Below are 18,599 nucleotides of genomic sequence, written 5' to 3'. Positions count from 1 at the left end.
ATGTGTGTTTTTCATTTGAAGCTTGTTTTATTTCTCTAAAGGCATAAGCTGAATGTTACAATCCTGAGAAAAGATTTGTAGAACACTGTATTTTAATCAGAGTCCTTTCTGAATTTCACAAGGACAGGATAATTTAAATTATTTCTAGCAGTTTCTCAGCATACAAAATATAGATTCAATTCTAGCCTTAAGTTGAGTTTTATGAAAGAACACCACCACCACCCTCCCCCCCGCAAAAAAGCCCAATCAATTTCAGTTCTTCTAATCCACATCCCATTTGTAAAACAATGCAAACAAATCTCAGATATATCCTCCCTTGAAGTTATGTTTCATCCAAGGGAAGAGACTTCGTTTGTTTGTTCAGCATCTCAGCTTATAACATTTTAAGATGTCTGTATGTAAATCCAATGAATAGGATTTGCCATTGGAATATTTATAACTGCAATTGCTAATTCCAGAGAACTTCTATTTTAGAAATCTTTATCATCAATACGTTTATCCATTAATGCTGTATGAATTGCATAAACAAAATTAAGAATCCTATTTGCCTTCCTACCTTTCAGCCCACTTTATCATCCAGTCTATGGACTGCATTTTGGGGCTCAAAGTCAGCCAAGGATTAATCGCTTTAGGTCTATTTGCCTATCCTCTTTTTAAGCTGAATTTAGCTCTTGACATAACAGCATTTTCCCTGTGTACATGAGTGAAATTTTAATCTTGGTCTTTGGTTATAATTTTGGATCACACATCAGTTCTATTATAATAAGGTGAAAAATCAAAACATATAAAGCAAACCTAACTGCATTTTTAATGACATTTTAAAATATTAGTGGAAAATGAAATAGTCTGAATGACATCTATTGTTTTCTAAGTTTGGTAAATTACTTTTTATAAGAGTAAAACATATTTTTCCTTGTGGTAGATGGTTCTACTATAATAGTATTTGCTTGGAAGTATTGATTAAAATCATGTTATTGAAAGAGGTTTCAGCTCAGCAGTTCTTTGATATGTAATATGATAAGTGGTTTCAGTTAAATATCTTGTTAGAGAAATCTAGGTTTTCTGAATATAAGAGAGCATGTGTTGACTGTTTTTTTTTAAAACCCTTTACATCCAGTCTAATAGAGATATTCTTTATGGATAATGAAGGCCTTGAAACGAGGAGAGACTATTCTCTCAGGTTCTTATAGCCCAAGTCTTTCTGCAAAAGAGAGGGTGACTCCCACCCCTATCTTGGGAGCTTTATCAGTGAGCTCTGCTCTTGGTCTAGGCTGAATGAAACTGGAACCATTGGAGCATTTTGTGGGATTGTGGTGGCCTGAGAAAGTGGAAGTACTTCCCCTAACCTTATGTTTACAGTAGAAAGGGATATAGTTGGGAAGGGAATTTCTTTAATTCTTTTTGTGTGAATCTCATGGGAACCTAGTTTTATAATGAAGACACCACCTTCAACCTGCCAAATTGTGGATGAAGAAGCCCAACAGCCAACAAATACACTGGAGGAAGGAAACACACCCTTGCAAAACACACCCCTGAAGATTTTTCAACATAGTTTCTCTGATGAGTGCCACAAATTGATGTGGACAGAGAAGGAAGAAAGATAAAGCATAATCCTTACTTCTGTTTGTGTCAGGGTTCACTTTGATGAAATCATCAAGGCTCTGGCCCCTTTAAAACATAGAAGAAGTGATGAGGTTAATGATAGATTAACACCAAGTAGACAAACTTTGCAATACTTATTTACATTTTCAGGACAAAAAAGAAACAGACAAAATTTGCTCTTTTTTGTCGTAGAAATAATTCATAGACATTTTAGAAAATGCAAACATGTTTTAAAAAGTAAGTAAATAAAATCGATATTACCCATATGTCAATGACCCATTGATATCTACCACTAACATTTGGGTGCCATAGAAAAAGCTGGGTAACCGGCATTGTCACAAGCAGTGCTTCGTCAGACAAGGCCCGTGAGAAAGGGGTTGTTTAGTTTGCATGGGAAGAAGAGGTGCAGGGAGATTAAATAATTTGCTAAAGTTATCCAGTGAGGTTGGCAAAACCAAAATGAAGATGCCCGGTTCTGGGACTTTCTAACATCAGCCAGAGGTGCAAGTCTTTTCACAATCGAAGAGCTACTGACAGTTGTTGTTTTCCTGCCATTCCCCAGTGGGTGGTGAGTAAAGAGTCAGCCATCCTAAACAGAACTCAACTGACCATGTCCAGGGGTGGATGAGGAGGTGGTAAATGTCAAAGCAGTTGTGTTATCAAGTTGTGAGTGCAATTTCACCTCATGAACTCCTTCAGGAGAGAGGGGGGGAATGTGCTCTCGCTGTGAGGCAGGGAGAAGTGACTGGGGCAGATTTAGAAAGTCTGGAGCTTTGGAACTTGTCACCCTGAAGAAGGCTAAGGAGAACGGCCTCAACAATCAAAGAACGTTGACTGCTAGCTTTCGCTCCAAAGACCAGTAGAGCTAAACTCTTAGTGAAAAATCTTTTGTCCTCAGTCCCCTTCAGAAAGAAAAGTTTTTGGCAGCCAAGGTGGTAATGACCGACATTTGGGAAGCTCAAGCCCACCTCTGGATAAAATAGCTATTGGAATGGGACACTTGGGCTGCTAGTGCATAGACATTGCTGGTAATCTGAGCATTAGTGTTTTCCCTCTTCCTAAAACAAGCAGCAATGTAGTCTAGGTATACCAGAAAAGCCATAAGTTCGCATTTCAAGGTGAGAACCTGGACATGCTCCATTAACCAGCATCCAAACAATCGCTCCATTGCTGAAGCTCATCTTCCTTAACAGAGGCATTATCATAGCGACCAACATCTTTTCATAGACCTTAAGACCTTCTGCAACATATTGGCAATAAAGTCCCCTCGAGGTCCCAGCCATCCAGTTCACACCCCAGAAGCATCTGTTTGCTCTAGCTAATTTGCATGGAAAAGTTAGCCTTTTAGTTTGAGATGCAACCCCAAAATCACTCATTTGGAAATTGTGAAGTCATAGAATAGTCAGCTGGAGGGAAGAGGAGAGATCATTCACTCTCACCTGGCCATCTTCTGGGTATAGAAAGTGAGGTCCCTATAATGAAAGAAGCCTCAGCTCAAAGTTTTCGAGAGATTTGCTCAAAGGCATTCAGCTGGTAAATCCAGCCGAGTTCAGACTTTTTGATTCCAATCCAAAGCTTTTTCAACACAGTTTCTCTGATAAGTATCACAAGTTGACGTGGACAGGTAAGGAAGAAAGATAAGACATAATCCTTACCCTGGGTTACTTCTGTTTACTTCAGGGATTATTTTGATGAGATCATCAAGGCTCCGGCCCCTTTGAAACATAAAAGAAATGATGAGGTTAATGATAGATTAACACTACGGGGATAAAATTATTCATTAAAACCCTAAAACGGTGTACACATTTAAAGATATCGCGTCAGAAAGTTGAAGATGGTTAAAAGTGACTCTGTAGAACTATGTAGGGATTTATACATCTCTGAAGCTCATTGAGACTTAGTGGGACAATATTTTAATCTTGGAGCCATTAAGGCCACTAGCAAATACTACACTAGGACTCTGTCTCTATTTTGGTTCATTAATGCTACGCTTTTAGCCTTTGCCAGGTACACCAAACATTTTATCACAGCCTGTATGTACATGTCATGGAACATTCCAGAAGGTACAACCTCTTTATATCAACCGCCAACATGTTGTGGACTTTAAATTCAACTTTGGAGAATCAATACTTTGTAAAATTGACATTCATTAGCAGGTTTTCTATTCGCAACACTGGATTAAGATAAATACGTGAATTTGTTAAGTCCTGATATATAACCTGGTATCTGCTTCTGGTTCTTATATCTGTGAATTGAAACTATAAATTTTGATGAGTTGTGTGGGAAACCTACAATAAAAGATTAAAATCTATAGAGTTCTAAAATGTAAGATACATTTACTGTAATATAAAACTCCATGTAATCACTGAAAACATGTCAGTATTTTTATTGTTACCCTTTAGTATATTGTGCTTCTGGTCTTAATGAAATGTTGCTTTTCTTAGTGCATCTACATGTGGGAAAGAAAAGTGAGGTCCTGAGAGCGCAAGTGACTTTTTTTCTGTGCTTGGTTAGGAGGAGAGCTCAGACCCAATTTGAACTTGTTATACTGTCTACCTAACTGACTTTTCCTGATTTTCCTGTTTTTGTAAATGGCACCATCATTCCCTTGGTCACCCGGGATCAAAATGTCAGTCTTCCTGGGTGTGTCCCTTTCTCTAACCTCCCATATTAAATCATTCTCCAAGTCTTGCAAGTCTTCCCTTGAACTCTCTCTCACACCTATTTTATTGTCTCCATTCATTCCACTGCCACCAACATCATTTATACTCCTATGATTGAAGCAAAGGATCAAGGTAAAGGAGACTATACATCTGCCTTAGATATGGAACCTTCTTGGGGTAGTAGAGGTGAGGTGAAGAGGTGGATCTGTGTCAATGCCATCTCAACCTACCTCTCTCCACCCCTTTACTATGACTTACAGAACCTGGGAAACTTGGTCCTAAGGCTGTGACACCTCTCTCTTTTTCTTAGTGGAGTATCATAATTATTGACTCAGAGTCCTTTGAGAGGTCCCCTTCTCTTGGGGCCAAGGGAACCAAAAACCAATTGACCCTCTAAGCATTCTTTACTCAGCTTTGTTTTACCTTGAGACAAGGAAAATGCTGAGCTAAGGAGAATGAGATTATGTTTTCTCCTAAAGAAATACTTGCATACTTTGGTGTTGAAGTGATAGGAAATCCAGTTCCAGGATGTGTTGACCTTCAGTTGGGATGCATTCTCTTAGAGTGCTTCTTTAAATCCCATCACACATGTTTACTCCTGATAAGGACCAATCCTGAAAGAGAAACTCCCCCGGACTTGACGTGACAAAAATCTCAAAGACCTAGTTAGTTTCGTCAAAATATGAATGCAGAAGCAGATAATGCAGCTGTTCCTTGAACATGACCTTCATTATTTAGAGCGCTTATCACATTGTCATGATTTGTTTACTTGTCTTTCCTCTGCCTGGGTTCAAATTCTGGCCCTGACAATGCCCAGAGTGGGCTCTGGTTATGATATTTAACTGTGCGATGCCTCCGTTTCCACACCTCGCAAAGGTGATAATAGCACCTACCTCACATAACGACTATGAGGATTAAATGAAGGGTGCATCTGGCTTTCTCTCCTTAGGGTCTAATACTATGCCTGGCTCTCATGGCTACTCAATAATTATTTGTGACTTATTTTACCAGTGAAATTTTCTATAAACTTCTTTGGAAGGCTGAGCTTACAGAATTTTTTTTTTTTTTTGTCAGATTATAAACTGAGTTTTGGGAAGGGAATTTGGCCAAAGGATACTTTCCTATTAATCAGACTGAGCTGAAGATAGTGTCTGTCTGTAAAGAGAAGCTGAAACCAAATAAATGTTTTGAATATTTTATGACAGCACTTGAGAAACCTTAGGATATCTCCATTCCCACATTTGGACAGGTTCTTGGAATTGCCTTCTGTGTCCCTTCCAAAATGGCTGGAAGTTGATTTGCATTTCTTCCCGGAAGTGGTGGCTATGGCACTACCACCAGCCACTTTTCATTGCGTTGCTTAGCCTAAAGTAGTCTCCTTCTAATAGCCCAAGCATTTGGAGCCCATGTCCTTTATTAGACATGCTAGTACACATTGTCTTAGGACATTTATTGCTGTCATAGTTTGTCATTTAATTATTATAGGTTCATTTTAAATTTCTCTTGGTTATAGCTTTTGTTGGGGAAGGATAGTCTTATTTCTTTCCCTCACAGGAATGTGCAAGAATGTATTTGCTGATTGATAGGTCTAAAATAATGTTTGTCCTACACATTTGGAAATGTCATTTCTGAAAGCGAAGGTGTTGGATAGCCTTTTCTGGAGATCTTTAAAAAATAGTGTAGTTTCTTGCCCGATTGGGGTGATGGAAGTGTGGCCTTTGGGGGCAATGAAATGGCCTCTGCTTCTGCAATTGCACTTAGGTGAACTTTAGTTTGAATGCATGTTTGAAAATAAAGTGTTAAAAGTATGACAGGATATCCTACGACAGAATAGTCTATTCATAGGATGGTGCTGGGATTAGGCCAAGGATACGGGTGCATGAGAAACATTCTTCAGAAACCAAGAGAAGGGTGGAGGGCAATTATGGGACCAGGAGCACCAGGCCTCAGGCACACTTGCCTGGTCTTGCAAGTCCAATTAGCTGGGTCTGGCAGAGAGCAGGTTTACTAGTTTATTGTCACTGCCATAACAATATCACACATTTAATGGCTTAAAACAACACGCATTTATTCTCAAGGTCATACTTCTTTAAGTCAGAAGTCTGGTAAGAGTCTTACCCGGCAGAAATGATCTCTCCATTTGGAAGTCTCCTACTCATCTCAAACTTAATACGTCCCAAATGGCACTCCTGCTTTTCCACCCACAACTGCTTCTCCTACTGTCTTCCCCATCTCAGTAAATACAAATTCCATTCTGAAATTGCTCAGGTCAAAAACTCTGGATTCATCCTCAACTCCTCTTCCTTATAAGCCCCACTCAGCAAACCTGGTTGGCTCTACCTTTAAAATCATGTCATTAGAATCTGATTATTTCTTACTGTCTCTAGTTTGGATTCCTACAGTAGTATTTTAAATTGGTTTTGCTTCTTCTACTCATGCCCCATTTTAATGTATTCTCAGTGCAGCAGCCAGAGTGCTCCTGCTGACGTGTAAGCCAGATCTGTCACTCCCTTCCTCCCCAGTTGGCCCAAAAGTCACTCAAAGTCAAAGCCAAAGAACTTCTGATGGCCTGAGAGGGTGGGTAGGCCCATCACTCCAGCTCCCCTTTGCTCTCCAGCAATACTGCTTATCTACCTCATAGTCTGTTGGACCAATATACATCATCAGACTCTCAGAGTTTCCTACCTGCCCATAGCCATGCATCATCCTTGGTCACAGGAAAATTTCAGCTCAGATAGCGTCACCTGTCCCTTCACATCCTCTAGCTCACCCCTGCCTTCTCCCAACCCCATTGTGATAGCTACCAGAGTCTGAGTGGAGGGGCTTTTCCTGTCTGACTCAAAAGTTCATAGAAAGAGACTTCGCAAGGTGCCATGCTCCCCAAACCAATGACAAGCTCAGGGGCATTTTCTGGTTCTGCTGCTCTTGTACCCAGACAGGCCAGTAATTGAAGTGGCAGCTGCTGCTGAAATACAAACCAGTCATAGGAGGTTGAGGAGGGGCAGAAGTTCTTAAAAAAAGGGAATGGGAGGGAGTGGTTCCTATTTTATATTAACTATTATCAGTCTTCCAACATCTTTCTGCTCAATTGGCCACACGCCTGGGGATTTTGTGCAGGAGACAAACATCTTCGAGAACAACTGCTCCTCGCTGTTGAATTCAGCAGCTGGTAATGTGAAGGATGCAGACAGAGCCTTTCCTTAAAGGCTGCCAGGTGAGGTGTGGAAGGTATTCACCCTTGTGCTCGTCTTGCACTATTCTTGGTACCTAGAGGGTTTTCAGTGCATGAACTAAACTGGCACATTTTTAAGTTAATGAACAAATCAGATGGTAAGCCAACCACACACAAAGAAGGCCTAAAAAACACACATCTTATTATTACTGGAATTTAATATCAGCATAGGCAAGGAACTGAGAAGGGGGCTAAAATTGGCCCAGGGCCTTTTAGGACATCTGCGGTGGCAGTGGGGTTGATGTGTTGTGTCCTGCTTTTGTCTGATAGGTCATCGCTTGTGAGCAGCAGTATGACTCTTCTTATGACGCGCGCTGTGACGTGTGGTCCTTGGGGATTACAGCTATTGAACTGGGGGATGGAGACCCTCCCCTTTTTGACATGCATCCCGTGAAAACGCTCTTTAAGATCCCAAGGTAGGACACAAGATGGCGCTCTTGGCTCGTTAGTTCTTTGTGAAAGCGGCTCCTTTGAGGGATAATAATAAATACTTTGTAAACAATTTCTCTCCAAATCTGTGAAAGCCTGATTGTAATACGTACAGTGTTTCTTTTCTTTCTTTTTTTTAGTTAGGGGTGGAAGGGGGAAGAGGATGTTCCTGAAAGATAACACATCCCAAGGAATAAATAGGACTTTGTTGTAACAATTGCATATTTTCAGTATGTACTCTGATTTTTGAGATGTTCTTTTTTGGAAGACTACAAATGCAATTTTGGATTAAGTAATCTGTCTAAATACTGTGTTTTGTTTTTAATTATATAATCACATACGGGTGTTTTTTTTTCTCTTTCTTTCTTTCTTTCTTTCTTTCTTTCTTAGTTTGAATCTTTCTCTAGTATTCAGGAAAATATGGGGATGGAAAAAATGTGTATCATATTTTTGTATCCACTCAGACCAACACTAAAAAATATCAGAAAAATGTCACATCAGTCATATGACTGTCTCTCCGTCCCTTAATTTCTGTGTCAATGGGAAACTGCTGAAAGAGGTCTGTTTGGAGGGTCTTTAATTGCTGTATATTTTCTATTGTATGTATTCATTAGGGGTTCGTACAAGAGGTTTGATTGTTTGTCTTTCATCAGAATCGGGCTGATATTTGGCCAGCTGGAGAAGGGAGCTCCTTCCCAGTCAGGTTGCAGGTTAAGAGATTTGTACCTTCCACATTTCTCTTTCAAAGGAAGGCTCTGGGCCAACGCAGCTGTTTAACCACTTTGACAGTACAAGTGTTAACCTTCCCTCATCTGCACAATCACACAGCTACCGCACCAGCCTTTAAAAATTTCTTCTGATTGCAATTTGCATTTCTGATTAGGTCTATTTATATGCAGATGAGGCTCTGTGGCGTTCATCATCATAATGTTATCCTTTTATACCTAATCCAGATGTGAACAACCACCCACCATTATTCCAAAAATGATTCCCACTCACATCAGGGGTTGGTCTTTTTGCCTTTTCCAAGGTACAAGAACAGGTCGTGGTGATTAGAAGAGCCGACAAAGCTCTTGGCTTTTAGTAGTCTGGTGAAGGTTCAAAATGATGTAAAATGCAGGGCCACAAAATAGTACTGTATACAGTAATATGTCAGAAAATAAGAAACAGTGTCTGGGATGATTTGTGTGTATGTTCTGATTTTTTTAAATGAATGGTTTACTCTTTACTATTTATTTACTGTAGCCACATAGTTTCCCAAATATCAGAACTAAGGTGTGGCTTCTGATTAGCAAGATACGTGTACTTTTCATAAGAGGTCATCTACTTGGGTATATTTGTTCTTTTCTTTTCAGTATGTGTTTTTGTACACACCAACTGTTTAAAAATTTAATAGGATGATACATGTGAGGCAGTTTAAAAGGGTGTGTGTGTGTGTGTAAGGAAAAAGACCCTTCGTTTCCAGTAACAACTCTTAGCTTGTTTCTGTACCCAGCCAAACCTCTGATCTCTGATAGTCTCCATATTCTCCCATCACTTCTTCCATCTTTGGAGAAGCTTCCAGATCTGAAACACTTATAATCAAGCCCCCCACTGCCTGCCTCAGGGCAGGGTGAACCCCAGAAACAGGACAAGTGCTAGAAAAGGATCTTGGTGGCGAAAATGATCCTTATCCCGATGTTGGTTGAAGCTTTCTTTCTCTCCTCCTAGTGTCACCTCCTGGCCTTTTACCGTCTCTTGTTTCCTGTATAAATGATGGATCAGATTGAACTAGGGAACGTCAACCACAATCAATTAGCAGATCCTCAGTGCAATTACGTATGCTCAACACTTACCATCGTCACAACCTTAACAGCCAGCTTGACATTCCTAGACAGGAAGGATGGAAGTTTTTTAAAAAAATGTATCATATTTGCATATACTGCCCAGCTTTTTATGCACATAGTTTCCAAGCTACTATGGAAGCTTGGTACTTCCATAGTACCAAGCTACATGCTTGTAGGATTACCCTGTCAATTAGAATCACACAGTTCTCTTATGAGGGTTGTGGATTGACCAAGCATGTGCGCACATGTATACTGTCTTAATTTGAGTGCTAAAAATGTATCGTTGCCTCAGAAAAGCTCTTTGATGGAGAGTGGAGAAATTAAACATTTACATATTTTAAATAGACACTCAAATTATTTACCTGTGTTTCATGGGGATCTCAATCTCTCTTTCATTCTCTCTCAGCGTTTTCATTCCTAATGGAGAAATAATTTGCCCATGACAAGTAATGACAAAAATCCTTGAAATCCATTTGGCTTCAGAATTTTTTATTTTTCCTTTTTGGTTAGGAGTGTTTTAGGGGTTCTGTAATTCTCTTCAATTAAACAGTGACGCCTGCTTCAGAATACTCTGCGATCCAGAATACTGTGTGTGCCTTCCTCCTCTGGCCTTCCTCACTGACCTCCTCCCCATAACGCTTTCCTTACTTGAAATAAATTGAATAAATTACCAAGTAAGGGAAGAAAAGAAAACCATTACTGAGTCAGGGAAGAAGTGACTTTCACAAGTTACAAAGGACTTATGAATTAATGAAGTGCTGGTTCCATGTGAGGTGAGAGCCTCAGATGTCAACAAAGCAAGTAATTACACAGGTTCCCTGGGCACTGTCAGAAAACATGAAGCGAGACCTGCCTGGATGTGTTTGATTTGTCTGCACACGGGTCTGCTTGCTCTTCTCCTCTTTGTCCCCACCCACCTTCTCCTTTCTTTTGACCTTCACATTAGAAGATGACACATAGCGTAATCGTGACCTGTCTTTGAAATACTGTGTGACTTGCAATCTTTCCTGCATTACAAACACACAGAAATTATCTGCTGATTGGCAGAACATCCACTATTTACTGAACCTGTCAGCGTGTGTCATCTTTGTAAAGGCTTTGCTCCAAAAAAGTCACCCTTCTCTGACACTCGCTGCTGTGTCTGCTGCTATTTTTCTCCAGGAGTTAGAAGAGAGGAAAAGAATGAAAAGCATTTCTCTGGGCATCAGTGGATTTGACAACATCTCCATCTCATGACTCTCTCCTGAGAACTTCTTTAAAATTCCAAAGTCTTAGAAGGATCTTACAGATGACCTTGACATATTTTTCACACAGAAGATCTGTTTCATAGATATAGTAGCAAAGGTTAGGAGAAATATACAGTTATGTTGGTCTCTTGGGAACCAGGTATCTTTTCTTAACTTGGAGTCTTTGGCTAGTGGCCTATTTGACCTCTACAGATTGGGGACAGGAAGGCAGTGGGGACCAGTACAGGTATGTTTGTAGGGCAGTGATTGAGAGCTGTGTTGCCTGCCCATTCATTTGGGGTCAGATATTGGCTAACTCTCTCCAGTGTCTTACTTTACACTGAGTACTTTCACTTCATTCCTGTGGGAAAATGCAGAATGTTTTCAAGATTCCCAGCAGAAATGTCCTTGGCTGGAAGTGGATAGGACAGAATGGCCTAAACATTCCAGTCCCAGAAACCAGTGATTTTCCCTTTCCAAAAAGAAGGTTCCCTGCAGTATACGATTTGAGAAAAGGGGAACTTGTAACAATCACAAGTTCACATTTGGGCTTGTTTTCCCTACCAAATTTAGGTTGTTCCAAACTGTACCCTACTATGTTAGTTTCCTAGGGCTGCCACAACAATTTACCACAAACTTGGTGGCTTAAAAACAACAGAAGTATATTCTCGCATAGCTCTAGAGGCCAGAAATCCAAAATCAAGATGTTGGCAGTGCCATGCTCCCTCTGAAAGAGCTAGAGGGACAATCCTTCCTTGCCCCTTCCAGGTTCTGGGGCCTTCTGCTATTCCTTGATTTGTTGAAGAGTAACTCCAATCCCTGCCTACATTTTCATGAGGGTTTCGTCAATGTCTCTCTGTGTCTTCTTCTTTTCTGTCTTGTCCTATATGAATACTTGTCATTGGATTTAGGGCCCATCCTAATCCAGGATGAGCTCATCTCAAATACTTGTCTTAATTACATCTGCAAAAGACCCTTATTCCAAATGAGGTCACATTCTCAGCTTCTATGCTGACATATCTTTTTGGGCCCACAATTCAACCCACTCTACCAACCAACTTTCATGTTTACCAAAATCTCTGAAAAACTATTTTGGGTACAAAATAGGACAATTAGCTAAATGATCATGTGAAAAAAATAACTTATATTTATTGAGTGCTAATTATGTGGCAGGTATATTGCTATGTGTTTCACAAATATAAATGCATACAATGCCCACAGTGACCTTGTGAGGCGGGTACTTTTTTCTAGAGGAGAAAACCAGAAGCCCAGGGAAGGATCCCCTGGTCACGAACCTGTAGAGGAAAAGTGATTTGAACCTGAGAAGTTTGACTCTGAAGCCCACACATTTTGCAACTACATTGAAAAAAGTCAAAGCTTTTTTTAAAATTATATTTATTTATCAATGAATTATGAATTGAGCTCCAAGGAGACTGGAGTATATAGAAATGAATAAGACATCCTGGCCTTTAAGAATCTTACAATCCAGCATCCATTTCTCGGCTCCCAATTTTAAACTGACACTGTAAACCGAGTTAGAATTGTGTTAGCATCAATGAGTGGGTCAGTCAAGGAACTGAAGAATAGAAATCAAGACTGTTATCGTAAGTAAACACAGGTCCTCCTTTGCTTCCTGGCTTATGACCGCCAAACCAGAAATCCCTCCCTTCTCCAGATTCCCCTTCAAGCGACTGCCTTTTAGTTCCTAATTTTGAAAACTTTAGACAAATGTTTGAACTAAAGAATTATAGCGCATGTGTTACGTAAAAGCAGAGAGGCATTTCGTTATCATTATTGGTACCCACAAGTTTTTGTCTCATCCCATTCTCCTGGCAAAACCTGCAATTGCCACATCAGGGCTATTTCGGGTAAAGCCAGCACCTCCTCCCCCTTTGCCTTTCTTGTATTTTTTCAGTAGGAAAAACTCGCTTTGGTTCTGGGGTACATGGAAATCTGTTTCTGGCATACTGAGTTAGAATATTTTTTTTTTCTCATGGAAACTATTTTAAATAGTTATTTAGGAGGAGGCTATATAATGCCCAAAGTTCTCAGTTTGGGTGTGTTATTAGCCTCCTGTGGCCAACCAGATTTGTATGTTTGTGTCTGAGGAATTAGCCTATTTCTAGAACTTTATGCCTATGGGGAAAATACTTTCTGCACTCTTAACTCCCCATTTACCAAAGTGCCTTGGAACACAGTCTGCCGGGCATATGCGAATCCCCGTGCCCTCTAACATAGGACAGCTCTTATTTCGTTCACTCTAAGGCAGGCTGGGCTTGAATGCTTGAGTTATAAGATGAATAAGATGGGGTATTTCTTCTGTCAAGGAGAACATAGTTTTACTGTCCCTTTCCCCATTCATTAACAAAGGTGAAGCTGGTAGAAGTTGGATAGCAAAAAAGAGGAGCAAGGAGGAAAAATATAAATGGATATTCTTGGGCTACCTGGATGAAGTGGAAGGTGGGGCTCAGAAAGGGTATAGCGTCACTGGAAACATCGTGAGTCTATTTAGAAGGTTTCCTCAAGGACTCAAAGCCTACAATTGACTCTTGTTCTTAAACAGAATCCTTGGGTTGACTTTTCATCTAATCTCTTCTGAATTTCTATCATTTTTTTAAAGGTAAAGACTCATTTTATTCTGCCTTTCCTAATTCACAAACCAAATTGTTCCTATGTGGGAAGCTTGCTCCTCAGCTGTGAGAAGATGCAGAGGCAGCAGGGAGCCCTGAGTCACCAGTAATTGTCTTACTATTACAGAATTGTCACAGGACGTTTTCCCTTAGGGTGGTGAAATATAAGGAAAAGAAATTAAAACTAAACTATTGTTGTGAAAGTGTAATGAGTAAGGGGGGTGTTTAATGGCACAGTAAGACTGGTTTTGCCCTGGGGAATTTTGGTTTCTCTTCACCAACCCAGGTCACTTAGCTATTGGCCTTTTGAGCAACGAGCTCTCAAAATCCCAGCTTTACTCACAAAGCAAGAAGAGCTAAAGAATTAGCATCATTTAGCAAATATTGAAAGCCTAACAACAACAACAACGAGGGAAGTTTTGAAATACTTCAATAGAAAAACGGTAGTCTTTTATGAGTCTTTTTCTTTTTTGGGGAGATTTCCAGTCCCGTTTTAATGGGCTGTGGTCTCTATTTCTCAGGATGCCTCGGTGGTGCCCCCTCTCCCCCTTTGGGGTATCCTCTCCATTTCCTTGGGAATACAATCACTGGAGGCAGCTGGCAGAAATGCCCCTGAAGGTTTCCACTCTGGGGAACATGTTTCTAAACTCTGTTTTAATTTGAGTTGAGCAGCTGGGGCTGTTAGTTCCCGTGGAGGTGCAGCTTGCTGTCCCCCTGAATCCTGGCAGGCAGGGAGAGTTCAGCTTTTCAAGGTTTTGTCTGGGGATCAGGTGGCAAAGCAGGAACATGCCTTCAGGGACTACTAGTCCCCATCAGTGGTGAGTAAGAAGCCCACCCTGAGAGAAGGGAAAGGCCAGAGAATGAGCGGTGTTGACTTACAGAACTATCCACACTTTCTCCCTCACTACCCTGATTTCATTATTTTGGCACCACTCACTTTGGCTAATTCCCACTTAAGTCCTAAATGATGGAGAGATGGGCAAAGAGGGTAGGCAAGGAAACAGAGCTCAAAATAGTACAAGGGGCTTGAAGCACCCGAGTTTCTTCTCGACTCTAGAGAAAACTACAGAATAAAGATGAGGAATAGTTATAAACTGCCTTCATGGGTTGGCATAGTAGTAGGGCAGGGACAACACAAGGATGAAAGGAGATAAGGTGGTAGTTTGGCAGAAGGCTCTTCACAGTGGTCCATTGCTGAAGAATCCTAGAGTCAGATGAAGCCAATGTTACCGGCAAGAAATGACAGTGTACTGGTCAAACACTAGTGTTTGTATCAGGTATCTATTGGGATGTAACAAACCGCCCCTAAGCATAGTTGCTTAAAAGAACAATCATTTATTATTTCCTATGAGTCTGTGGGTTCTTGGGATGGTTCTGTGGATCTTGGCTGGGCTTACCCATGTATCTGCAGTTAGCTGGCAATTGACTTGGGGGAGGGCTGGTCTAGGACAGTCTTGGCTCTGCTCTACGTGGTTTCTCACCCTCCAGCAGGTTAGCCAGGGCTCTTCTCTCATTGGGGACAGGGTTCCAAGCATAGATACAGGAAAAGGTAGAGAATTGGGCCATTTTTGCAGTCAATTTACCACAATGTTCTACAGTTGACCTGCACAGGTTCACCAGCTCCACTGCCTGCAAGCTGTATGAAGTTGACCAAGTTACTTAATGGCTTTGTACCTCTGTTCCTTCCTCTGTAAAATGGAGATATGAATAGTATCAGCCCAGAGAGTTGTAGTGAGCATTAATGAATGTAAAGTGTTCAGAACAACACATAGTAAGCATTCAATTTTTGCTCGGTGCTACCAAAGAACAAATCTCAAGGGTGTATCCATAGTGTAAGGAATTCGCTTTCCCTTATAGCTTCCATTCAGAAGAGCCACCCATGAGATCAGTCATTTGAAAGTTTAGCTAATTGACTGATTGATGATTGTGGAGTTGAGGGAGAGTAAAGACTGATTTCTCAATAAATCCGTACTATATCCACTGTGCCTATCTGAAAGACTCTGCTTTGAATATCCATTGTCACAACTTCTTTGTTAACACACACTCCTAAGAGATGAGGACACTCCTCTCCCTGCCCCCATATACACCCAAGGATGTGGTGACCGGAACTTCCCAATGGGAAGCCGAGCTGGCCTTAGTCCCCACTCCCCTTATATCTACAATGAGTGGTGATGCTGTCATCCTCTGAAGAGAACTGAGACGGCAGTGCTTTTCCTTTCCTGTCAGTCCCACCGTTGTGGTGGCTTTGAGGTAGCTGGATGATGGAGGCTTGGCTGCCTCCCTCTACAGGGTCCCGTTAGCCCCCTTGTAGGTACAAGGGGCTTTGGAAATTACTTGTCACCCGATGAAGGGACACTAGTAGGAGTTCTAGACAGAGGGCACTGAGTCAATACTGGGTCCCATGTTGCTCCCATGTTTCTCCACCACAGAGGATGACTTTTTGTAGTCCAGCTTGGAAAGGCTAAAAACATTGGCAAAGGGAGACAGAAACCCAAGCCAGGTGAGCGAATTGTAAGGAGATCACTTAGTTGTTCCAGGCGAGTTCAGGTTTCTTGGCTGGGAGAAGTGATACCCCAGGTACTGAGAGGATATACAGGTGAGGCTGCTGACCCACTGTCAGTGATCTTGGAAGAATTCTGGAGAACAGGAACAGCATTAGAGGAGTGGGAAAGGGAGAATGTGCTTCAGTTCTTCAATAAGGGGAGGAAGAGAGAATCTGCAAACCACCGTCTGGTGAGCTTAAATTTCACCCTGGGCTAATAACTATGATTATTTTTTTGGCCTCCTTGAATAGCATAATATATGAATTCTTAGAGGAAATGGCCATGGTCACTAGGAATTAGCATAGGCTCCCTAAAAATAAGCCATGTCAGACTACTGTCCTTGTTTGGTGTTATTGCACCACTGGTATCAATGGGGACTGTTTTAGACTTAATATATTTGGAATTTTGCCCTTAGGTAAAATTTGTTGTGATATCTTTGTGGCTGAGATGGAGAAACATAGACTGGACAACGGGGGTAGGAAGGATTGTATTAAGGAGTGCTGGATAATGGTGGAGTCTCAGCATGGTGAGGGGGAGTCTGGAAGCCTTGGGCAGGGCTCTGTGGACCCATCTGTCTCCTGAATGTTTTAAAATATATAATAATTTGGAGGACATTGGTAGCCTGTCGGTCACACAGCCTTTCGGAAGGGGAGCTGGCATGCTGGATGGCAGACTTGGAACCCCAAAAGATTTCAGTTCGCAAGGACAATGGGGGTCTTAACAAGCAAACAGGCTCAGAAATCCTAGTGAACTGTACAGGCTGAGAGAGCCATGGCTTAGTAACCCATGGGGGGAAAATGAATTTAATTGTGGCTACAAGCCCAATAGGGGTCAAACAGTAAGACAATCCTACATGGTTAACATGGGGTTTGATAGAACAAATACCCGCCACACACACATTGGCTCTGTCCCAACCATAATCCCTTTGGAATGATGGCTTCTTTCTGGGCACCACATTCAAACTGCCGCAAGAGTCTTACCCCAGCAGAACTCTTAACAAGCGTGAAGCTGGCGTTTCGTACTGGGATTCCGGTGTTGATTCTACTCCTGCTCTGTCATCAGTCCATTGTTTCACCTCTCGGAGGGGCAAAAATGGCACCATCCTTAAGCAGCATGTACTGCACTCAGATAACAGGGCCTATGTAAACTGTTTTCTTCAGCATCCTCTCTACATTTTGTGGGTGCTAATAGAGGAATGTGAGTAGTCCCCAACTGTAGGGCTGGGGTCATTCCCTATGGCAGCGAGTCTCACCCAGCACAGGGGTCCTCAGTCCTAACTGCAGGTTAAATTCCCCTGGGAGCTTTGAAAAAATATCAGCCTTTGGGCACGACCTCCCCTCCCCTCTCTGCCCCACTACCACCACTGAGGTTCCAACATAATTGGTCGGGAGTCAACTCAGCGTTTATATAAATATATAATCAATTTTACAAATATACATACTAATAATGACATGCATCTTGTTTTATATTTTAAAGTTCTCCCAGATAACTTACAGTGCAGCCAAGGGTGGGAAGAACCCTGCCCTGAAACAACTATCACACTGTTATTTGTGTTTCAAAACTATAGAGTCTCTCCTGGAAATTCTGCCTTCCCCGTCCCTCGCTATGGTTGAGAATTGAAACATGAGAGATGATACTGAAGGGAGTGTGTTGTATATTATGAAGAATGTAAAAGCATGAAAAGGATTCCAGCAGCATAGTCAGTGGTGACTGTTTTGGGTTGAATTGTGGTACGTTCCCCACAATATGTACTGAAGTCCTAACCCCTCAGTACCTCAGAATGGGACCTTATTCAGAAGGAGGGTCACTGCAGATGTAATTAACGAGGGTAAGATGAGGTCATACCGGGGCAGAGTGGGTCTCTAACAATATGATGGGCGATGCCATAAGAAGAAGGAGTTTCGGACATTGACGCACACACGGACACATGAAGACAGAGACACATAGGAAGGTGGCCACACTGTCACAAGCCAACACCTGGACCACCAGAAGCTGGAAGAGGCAAGAAAGGAGCTTCCCCTCCAGGCTTCAAAGGGAGCATGGGTCTACTGACACTGTTTTAGAATTCTGGTCTCCATAACTGTGACAGAATGCATTTGTGTTGTTCTAAGCCACCTAGTTTGCAGTACTTTGATATGACAGGCCTAGGAAATGCTGGAGCGCTGCCAACGGCATGGTTAGGGATGGGGAGGTGGGGGTAGGAGGGAGATGCTCTGCCTAGCAAAGTCCTGGGGCTACGGAAGCGTTAGATTGGCCAGCCTTCGACTACATCAACTCCCAGGTGGTATTTCTGTAGAAATCAAGACACAGGAATAAAGAAGAGCTAGTGACGGTTCCCGTGGTCTCCAACATGGCAGGAAACAAAACAATACAGCGGGGTCTACAGAGAAAATATTAGCACTTCCATACCTCTGTATTTTTAATCTAAAAAACAGTAAACAAATTATG

At 41.6% G+C, this 18,599-nt stretch overlaps 1 protein-coding gene across 1 annotated transcript in view; it reads left to right on the top strand.

Annotated features, from left to right (window-relative positions):
• Positions 1-18,599, top strand: part of MYO3B (myosin IIIB) — a 386,500-nt gene that overhangs the window by 25,204 nt on the left and 342,697 nt on the right. Inside the window, exon 7 of the mRNA XM_033111465.1 lies at positions 7,768-7,913. Coding sequence (XP_032967356.1) covers positions 7,768-7,913 — 146 coding nt within the window. The remainder of the gene's footprint in view (positions 1-7,767; positions 7,914-18,599) is intronic.

Source organism: Rhinolophus ferrumequinum, chromosome 8 (assembly GCF_004115265.2).
Source record: "Rhinolophus ferrumequinum isolate MPI-CBG mRhiFer1 chromosome 8, mRhiFer1_v1.p, whole genome shotgun sequence".
NCBI lineage: Eukaryota > Metazoa > Chordata > Mammalia > Chiroptera > Rhinolophidae > Rhinolophus > Rhinolophus ferrumequinum.
Note: the sequence above shows the minus strand (reverse complement) of the source record. Positions and strands in the feature narration are given on the sequence as shown.